This window comes from Peromyscus californicus, unplaced genomic scaffold (genome assembly GCF_007827085.1).
Source record: "Peromyscus californicus insignis strain IS unplaced genomic scaffold, ASM782708v3 Scaffold_21__1_contigs__length_65335640, whole genome shotgun sequence".
Taxonomy (NCBI): domain Eukaryota; kingdom Metazoa; phylum Chordata; class Mammalia; order Rodentia; family Cricetidae; genus Peromyscus; species Peromyscus californicus.
Window position 1 is genome coordinate 18,169,983 of NW_026294514.1, and position 9,828 is coordinate 18,179,810.

General features: G+C 38.2%; 1 protein-coding gene across 7 annotated transcripts in view; it reads left to right on the top strand.

Moving 5' to 3' along the window:
- Creb1 (cAMP responsive element binding protein 1) overlaps positions 1-8,784 on the top strand; it is a 65,740-nt gene extending 56,956 nt beyond the window's left edge. For 6 of the 7 annotated variants that reach the window (XM_052749672.1, XM_052749675.1, XM_052749671.1 and 3 more), the window contains one exon: positions 2,889-8,784. In XM_052749672.1, coding sequence (XP_052605632.1) covers positions 2,889-3,033 — 145 coding nt within the window. In that variant the 3' untranslated portion in view covers positions 3,034-8,784. The remainder of the gene's footprint in view (positions 1-2,888) is intronic. The other variant, XR_008220847.1, reaches the window with a different exon arrangement.
- Positions 8,785-9,828: the final 1,044 nt, after the last annotated feature.

Here is a 9,828-nt window from a genome sequence, read left to right on the forward strand (position 1 = left end):
AAACAAATTGGGCAGTGTTCCTTTTTCGGTTTTATAGAAAAATTTGAGGAATGTTGGCATTAACTCCTCTTTGAAAGTCTGATAGAATTCTATGCTAAAACCATCATCTGGTCCTTGGCTTTTTATTTTGTTTGGGAGGCAGTTAATGACTGCTTCTATTTCACTAAGGTTTATAGGTCTGTTGAAATTGCTTATCTGATCTTGATTTAACCTTAGCAAGTAGTATCTATCAAGCAATTTCTTTTAGGTTTTTCCAATTTGGTAGAATAACCATTTTTCAGGTCGGTTCTAAACCAAAAATAAAATAAAATAAAAACCTTAAGCTGGGGAATGGTGATGAATACCTTTAAACCCAGCACTCTGGAGGCAGAGGCAGATAGATTTCTGAGTTCAAGGTCAGCCTGGTGTACAGCACAAGTTCCAGGACAGCCAGGGCTACCCAGAAAAACCCTGTTTTGAAAAAAAACAAAAAATAAAGTATGTACTTATGAGTCTCCGGCTTTCCTCAGAGTCTGTTGTTATGTACCACTTTTCATTTTTAATTTTGTTAATTTGGATATTCTCTCTCTTCCCTTTAATTAATTTGGATAAGGGTTTGTCAATCTTACTGATATTTCTCAAAGAACCAAATCTTTGTTTCACTGATTCTTTATTTTGTTTATTTCTATTTTATTGGTCTCAGCCCCGAGTTTGATTATTTCTTGCCCTTTCTTCTTTTATTCTAGAGCTTTCATGTGTGCTGTCAAGTTACTTGTAGATGTCTGCAAATTTCTTTCTTCCTTTCTTTCTTTTTTTAATATAGGCACTTAGTGCTATGAATTTGTCTCTTTGAACCACCGTCTTTATGTCCCTATGTTTGGATAGGTCGTTTATTCATTTTCATTCAAGTCTAGAAAGTCTTTCATTTCGTTCTTAATTTCTCTCCATCTATATTTCTTTCAGCCGTGAGTTGTTCAGTTTTCATGAATTTGTAAGCTTTCTGTTATTTCTATTGCTGTTGATTCCTAGCTTTAATCTATGGTGGTCAGATAGAATGCAGGGTGTTATTTCAGTTTTCTTGTATCTGTTAAGAATTGTTTTGTGTTCAAGTATGTGATCAGTTTTGGAGAACATCACATGTTCTCTACTGAGAAGAAGATTCTTTTGTGTTTGTGTGAAATGTTCTGTAGAACCCTGTTAAGTCCATTTGGTTTATGATGTCCATTAGCGCCAGCAGTTCTCTTACAGTTTTTGTCTGGATGACCTGTCTGTTGGCGAAGTGGATTATTGCAGTCTCCCACTATCCAGATACAAGATTCAGTATGTGATTTAAGCTTTTGTAGTAGTGTTTGTTTTATGAACTTGGGTGCCCTTGTGTTTGGTATATAGATGTTGAGAATTGCAATGCCCTCTTGGTGGAATTTTCCTTTGAGTATATAATGTCCTTCCCTATCTCTTCTGATTAAATTTGGTTTGAAATCTATTTTGTCAGGTACTAAAATGGCTACACCAGCTTCCTTCTAGGGTTCCTTTTTCCATCCTTTACCCTGAGTTGATGTCAAGGTGTGTTTCTTGAATACAGCAGGAAGGATCCTCTTTTCTCATCCATTCTATTAGTCTATGTCTTGTTCAAGTTCCTAAAGTTTTCATTTTCTACCTTTCTCTCAGTGTGGATTTTCTTTGTTAAGTCTATTTCCACTCTCAGTTTTGAACTGTTGAATCTTTCCTTCCACTGTGCTGTCAGAGATGTCTTTAAGGACCTCTGTTCTATTGATAAAGGCTATTTCTAAGTCTCTTTCTTGTGCTTCAGCTCTGTTGCAGTGCTCAGGGTGCTAGGGTTGCTGGCTCTACTGGAGACATTGTCCTGGCTGTTGCTGTTTCTATGCCGCCATCTAGGCGTCTGCTTGGAGAAGAATGTCATTTTAGGTGCTGGTATCTGGTCTTGCTTTGTTGGGAGGGTTTTATTCCTTGGTTTCTGTTGCCCTCTGGTTCTTAGGAGAGTGTGGTTGCTCTATGTTGCCTAGTAGTAAATTCTTCTGGGATTCTGATAGGTGTGGCCACTGGGGGTTCAGGGTAAAAAGTGTATGTGTAGGTATTGGGGTCTGATACTTAGGAATAGGGATGGTCTAGGCTTCAGCAGGTGATCTGCTGCAGAACCATGGATGAGACTGGGGGATTAGATTTGGAGGAGAGGAGAGATGGGTAAAGATCTGCAGTTAGCCTGCCTCTTTCCCTGGTCAGAGTGGCCTGTGGATTCCCAGGGAGTGCCTGCTGGAGTTGGGATCTGGGATATAGTAATGAGTGGGGGAGGGAGGCTGGAAGGGGGAGAGCTATGTGATCAGTGGAGACAGGAGCAAAGGTGTGGCAAGATCTGCAGTTAGCACACTTGCTTCCCACCAACCTTCATTTTTGAGACAGTCTTAAATCTGGAGCTCAGTGATTGAGCTAGGCTTTATGGCCAGTTCCCTCCACGGATCCTTCTGTCTTCTGTCTCTCCCCATTGTTGGCTTTTACCAGGGTGCTAGGGATAGGAATCCAGTCCTTGTGCTAGTTCGTCTGGCACTCTGCCTACTGAGCTGTTTCCTCTGCTCCCTAAAACATTTTTTAAGTAGTTGAAAGAATATGTTTTTAACGTTGTGTGTGTGTGTGTGTGTGTGTGTGTGTATCTGTGAGTGTGCAAGCACATGTGGTTCTCAACTTCTTCCATGTGGGATCCAGGGGTTAAATTCAGGGTGGAAATAAGGGCCATTACATATGTGACATCTCACCAGGCAACATCATTTGAGTGTTTATTGTATGTACAACACTGACCACTTGTTCATTTCAGCTGTTTCTCTGGAAAAAAGTATATTCTAAAACTAGTGGAATGGAATTCATGAACACAAAATTTTTTGTGTTTTCATTTTTAGGGAAGCAGCAAGAGAATGTCGTAGAAAGAAGAAAGAATATGTGAAATGTTTAGAGAACAGAGTGGCAGTGCTTGAAAACCAAAACAAGACATTGATTGAGGAGCTAAAAGCACTTAAGGACCTTTACTGCCACAAATCAGATTAATTTGGGATTTAAATTTTCACCTGTTACGGTGGAAAATGGACTGGATTGGCCACAAACAGAAAGACAAAATAAACATTTATTTTCTAAACATTTCTTTTTTTCTATGCGCAAAACTGCCTGAAAGCAACTACAGAATCTCGTTCATTTCTGCTTTTGCATTAAACTGTGAATGTTCCAGCACCTGCTTCCACTTCTCCCTCAAGACATATGCAGCACCAGGAATCATGAAGAGACTTCTGCTCTCCATCGCCCACCCTCCTCAAGAAGTAATAATGTGTTTATTTGTAAATTGTTGGGGAAAATGAGGAAAATGAAATCTTGGCTTTTTTTTGGTTTTGTTTTAGGTTTGGTTATGTTTGTTTGTTTTGTTTCGTTTCTTTTTAATGATTTCAAGGTTTGTGCTGAGCTCCATGATTGCCTTAGGGACAGAATTACCCAACCTCTTGAGCTGAAGTAATGTGTGGGGCACATGAGGAAAGTAGGTAAGGTGCAGTGAAGAAGTGTTGATTGCCAAATTGATGTTTTTACGGTTTCATTGTGAATTATGTAGAACTGTTGAAAGACATACCCTCTAAAAACAGATTTTAGTTTGGTGTTGAGGCGTAAACTGTCCACGGATGTGGATACTTTTCTTCAGTACTAACTAAAAGTCATCCTTGGTTCTGAGCAGACTTCTGTATTAGGCACAGCTGTTCTATAGGGCAGTTGTTACTTCTGAACTCAGTTCTGTGTCTTCGGCAGTTGGAACACATTAAAAGAGATAACCAAGTGAAAACAAGATGGTATTTGAATTGTGAGTTCAGTTAAAATCCAAGTGCAAAGCTTATTTGGGTTAGTACTAAATCTTAATGAACAGACACTGGCTAGGAAGCCAGCTCCTTGAGTTATATATAACAAGGTTTTAATAAATAAAAGCTTTTGTCCTTGCTTTCAGAATCCTTATATTGTCACTCATTTACCTAAAAAGCTATTCGTAATTCACTGTTGCATTTATGTTGTGCCACCAATAGGAAAACTTTCAAGATGTCCAAGCAGGGTGATTGCTTCAGAGAAGGACGAAATGTATAACCTTTTCTATATTCGAAGAGTTGATCAGAAAATCTCTTGGGATTTTTTTAAATGAATTACAAAGTTGTGATTCTAAAGTGCAGTATTAAATGCACACAAGAAAAGCAGTTTTCTTCAGGCATTTGGAGTGTCTGCTGTGCTACAGCATTTGGCAAAACACTCTTTTTCTCCCATAAAAGGTGGTACTGCTTTAGCTGTCCAGTAGCTATTCTGTTGTTTCTAAAGAAGCTCCTTACTTAAATCCTGACTCAATAGTCTGCATTTATGTGTGATGTTCTGATAAAAGCTTAGTAATAACTCATTTTATTCAGTAAGTCTGATAAAATCTAAAAGTTACTCTTTAAAAGACAAATATGAGGAAGGTGGAGGTTGGCATGTTAGATAACTTCATTTTGAGAAAAAATTTGAACTCAGAAGATTGTTTTATATTTGCTCATGGGATATTAAGAATGCTGGTTTTAATGGCAGTATATACATATGAGCACTAGATATTTGGCCTATTTTTTAAAATAAGACTTTAGGTTACTATCTGTAAATGTTTTATCTTGTTTGTAACAAACCATTGTCTTTTTTCAAGGATGAACAGTTTGTGAAGGAGCATCATTCTAAGACTTGAGTGATGTAATCCTTATGTTTGGACAGTTCACCAGATTCTCAAGAAGGCTTTCAAACAACTATAAAGTTTGATGTTTGTCCTGCTGAGCTTACTGGAAAGAGATAGATAGCATAAAGACTGTCTGTGTACCAGCATGTAGATCTATCATTTGCTTAACCTGGTTAAACAGAAATGAAACAAAGTCACAAATCCGTTGACGAGCTGGAATTACTTCACATTAAGTCAAAATGTCAGATTGAGCATTTTAAAATGTCACAAGTGAAAAAATTGCCAGTGTGTAGAAGTTGTAATCTCTAGGTGTCTGCAAAAGTTGAGACTTTCTACATAATTAAGGAAATCGATGGTCTTCTTAGTCCTTTACAAGCCAAGGCAGTCTCAGGCACACTTACTAACTAGATGGATGGATTTGAATTCCCAGAGGCCTGGGCCATTGTGCCTGGAGCATGGCTGCACTGGTTTTGAAGCTGGTTATTTAATAAGGTGAGAAATACATGGTGTTGCTAAATCTGACTTGAAATTTTCAGTTTATACCGAAAGAAATCAAGCATCTTTAATGCAAGCTGTTTTTTTAATATAAGAATTAGAGAAAAAAAAACTTTGTTTTTGAGCTACTTGGAGAATCTTTATTAAGAAAATGACATAATTTTTTAAAAACTCTTATATCCAAGATTATATGTGGCCACATTACCAGTGATGTTTTTCTCGATATTGGCCAAAAGGGAATGAAAAATGTTGTCATAGGAATCTGTACATATGCTACTGATTTGCCTAGAAACTAGCAAGTTTGGTATTGCTCACTTTGCATATATAGGGCCAGGTGGCACTTTTATCTATAGGACAGATTAACTCTAATAAAAATGAAATGGGAAGGGGTTTATTTTTGATATATTACTCTTCTGAGTTTTCAAGCTTTGATAGTGTTTAACTGAAAAGTGATTTAGAAAGGGCTAGATCCAATATGTTCATATTAAAAAAAAATTGATATGAGACACAATTTAAGTTCTTTATCAAAAGCAAATACCATATTAGCAACCGTCATATTGTCATAGGTGCTGTGCTTGTTTAGATGTTATAGAATGGGTGGGGAAGTGGCATTTTGTAATATATGTGTACATATATACATACATACAGTATATCATCTAAAGGCTCTGAGAGAGCTGTTCTGTCAGGAACGCTGAGTATTATAGCATAGTGAGGTCAGATGAAATTCCACACTTCTGTGCATTCTCCCGCATCTCTTCTGGTGGTTTCAGTGACTGTATTACTCCAGCACTCATAACTGGTTTTGATCCTTTCTTTTTCTTCAGGTTTTCATTAGTTTTCTTTGGCTTGACTTCTGGTGTGTTACCAGTCACTTGAAAACTCCTGACCCCCAAAGCTTTTTAGTTTTTGTTTCTTCCTGCTTTGTTTCTGGCAGCTATAGCATTGGCAAGAACGTTTTGAAAACAGCTTTTAAGAGATTTTTTTTCTTTTGAGACTCATATTGGGCAGACTTCTGGTGTTTCATTTGAACAGGGATTTTTGTCAGGAAATGTGTTTTGAAGGCAGGTCAGCAAGCATGTGTCTAAAGCACAAAGCCAGTCAGACAGGCTGTCCCGTCTCAAGTCATCTGGCTGGAGTTTGTCTGTCTCTCAGGACTGCTCCCTGCTGTTTGTCACCATTTAGGGTGACATGGGATCTTACAAAGATTGGGGCCTAGAAACAAATGGAGTTCTCTACCTTGGGTGCTTTTAATTACTTGGAGTGACTTCAACCCAAAGTCTTCTTTCCTGTTAAGAAGCTTTCACTCTCTGCCGACTCCAGTCAGCTAGTAGCACGCACGAGTTTGTTTCTCTGCCAATAGCTGCTTCGTTTCGGTCCCTTCCAGAGGCTTTCTTTGTTCTGCCTCTGTAACACTGAAAACTATTGGCAAATCATTCCCCGGGGCCCGATACAAAGATTGTATATTACTTGGGGTTGTATTTACATTAGTTCTTTGTAAATGTTCGGTGTAACTTGCACTTTTTTTTAATGACCCAGTTTGGGTATCAGCAACTTGGGAAATCCCTCATGGTTAGTTCTCCACGATGCTTTGTCTTCCTCCTCTCTCCAAATCGTGACTCCTTAATGGAAGCTCCTCAGTGATTACAGTGTCATAGCTGGTCTAAACATGTTGTAAAAGCTACATATCTGGGAATTAGAGTTGACTAGTCCAGTTAATTAAAAAGTGAGCTGAGACTTTTTCATCATGAGTAAATATTGAAGGAAAAATAAATACCTGTAACTTTAAATTTCATCCTCACCCCAATATTAATTCTATGTAGACTATGCCAAAAATTTTTCCAGGATAGTACAGACTTTGTTAAACAGATAACTTATTGTCATCACGGGAAACCATGTAATAATCATTGTTACTAAAGTATTTCCATTTTAAATTCAGCTTTGTTAACTTCAAAGAAATGCTGCCTAAACGTAACTGGTTTCAGAGAAGGGGAGAAGTAAAGTCTGCTTTGTTAGGCCTGTACAGGTGAATTGCTACAGAATAAACTTGTTCACAGAGTTGTACAAAGCACAACTAGAGTTTCTGGTGGGTGGCTTATGTGTCTTGATTACTTTCAATGTTAATAATGTTGACTTTTAAGTTAACAGTCACTGTTATGTACTAGGAACTGGTTTCCTTGACTTTCTAGAATCAATGGCCGAGAGAGGCATATAGTCCTTGAGGGGTTGAATATATCATGAAGTTGAGTCAGTGTGGAAGAATTTCAAACAAATTAACAGGGTGCTGAAGTTCCGGCTGACTCGTCTGCTCATGGTATGTTTGCTGATGAGTGAATGTATGTGTCCTCAGGGGCAGACAAACGTTAACAAGGACCAGAAACATTTGAATGGAGGAGTTATATTTCAGGTGTTTTAGCTTGAAATTTATTTTTTAAAAAAAGAAAAATTAAAAAAATAAGTAAGAGAGCCAAGTTTGGGAAGCAAGTTGGTGGTATAAGAACAGGCGGAGCAAATGCTGGCCGGTCCTCATTCTGGTACTTGTGGGGGCAGGTCCCAGGTGGGTAAGTGTAAATTATTACCAGCAAGTAAGAGGAAGGTGAGTAATATATAGGAAGTATGTGAGAAGGGTCAAACAGCAGGAAACTCCTGCTTCCCAGGCATGATTCACTACTTGCCCATAGAAGTACAGCATTTCTAAGCTTCTGTCTGAGGGGCATCTCAGAGATGAGAGTAAATCTGAGATTTTTGAAAAAAAAACAGTAGGGAAGAAATGTCTCTGCAGATCATGATCTATGTTGGCCACATGAAATGATTTATTATATTTGGAAGGTTTTATTTTCTTATGTTTTTTAAAATTGAATTGGTAAATGCTTTATAGACGTATTTTTACCCAGGTGCCACTTCAATGTGTATGTAATAAAATTATTTATATTAAAAGTGGGAAATTTGTCAACATTTCTGTGCGTGTAGATTTATTAGGATGGCAGAGTGTGTTAGTTAGCAGTTTTCTGTGTGAAGATGTCTTCAGCTGATCTGTGCACATTGGCTACAATGCCCCCAGCAGAAGGGATCGTTTCCAACCCAGACATGTCACTTGAAACTTCTGAAAAGATAACTAACCAGGGAAGTCCTAGGATGCTGTTTGGCTTTTGGTTTTTCCTTGAGTACTGGAGTAGAGAATACCTTCCCTAGAACTGTCAGCACAAAACAGGGTATCAGCTTCTAACTCTGATGTTTCTATTGGAGTTGAGTACTAATAACTATGAGGAGGGAAATACATTTCTAATAAAATTCCCTACAATCGAGAAACATCCCTGTTTAAATTTTTTTACCTAAACCTTTTTGTGCTTTATGTGTAAAGAATAAAGGTACTAAAATACTGTGCATTTTATTAACACTATGTACATACTGGCTGCTTTGTGTTCAGAATGGTAGCAGTTGCTTTGTATAGTAAAGTGATCCTTGTGAATTTGTGAAATATTGTCATACAGTGCTTTTCTTACTGTGATCTTTGTGGTATCAACTGTCATAATACCCTTTTTACACAGACATTTATGTGCAGACACATAAACATGCTTTTAAAACGCTGTAATGTCTCTTTTTTGGGCGGGGATCCTTTTTTTTTTCCCAGCTAATACATTTTTACCCATTTTCTTGGATTTGAGTATATTAATTTGGTCAAATGAGCAAAGTTTGTATTGACTATATCACAAGCTTGTAATGCTTAGCAACAGAAAATTATAATTCATACAACACGTCTAGAGTCAATTTTGCTGAACTTACTTTTAGCACTTTTTTTTTTTTAGTGATGCTGAGCAATGCCCTAAAGATTTGTAAGTGCTGCTGTTGAGTAACTAATGGAGGCATGTACAGCAGCTTACAGTTAGTGTATTAAAGACCGATAACATAACCTCTCGGATGGCCTTTATTCTGAATTAGTAATTGTGCAAATTGCAACAGAAGGTGGGTACAGTAGCATGCTCTTGTAACCCCAGACTCAGGACCACAGGAGGCAGAACCAAAGGCTTGGTTGGGCTATCTCCAGTAAGGTCCTGTGGGGAAGGCGGGAAGGGTATGAACGAGTGGTTCTGGGTGGGTGTGGTTACCATTGTCAAAGAACCAAGAATAAGAGAGATCGGAAATATTCTGAGGTAAGTTCTGAAACTTGTAAAAAGTTAACAGTTTAGTCTTAAGCTGTGTAATGTTTCCTGGTCATCGAATGCAGTCTTGACACTTGAGTCACTTGGATTTATGTTTCTCCCTTCTACAGAACAACCACACTTCATTGACTTGCAGACTTCCAGAGTGAAAGAATGGGACCTGGTATGGTGGTGCACACCTTTAATCCCAGCACTTGGAAGGCAGGGGCAGGCCTGATCTACATAGTGAGTTCCAGGGCAGTCAGAACTACATAGTGAGACCCTTTCTTAAAACACCAGGAAAAAAATAATTGAAAGGATGCTGTCAATTTTATGAGGACAAGAGGTGTAACCAGAGTTGTGCCAAGCATTTCAATCCTGTGGTCACACTACTTGTAAGCTGTGGACCTCTGGAATAATTAGAATACCTGTCTTCATGTTGGCTGTCCCCTGACATTCATTTGAGGGCACACCTCTAGAAACTGGAGTGAC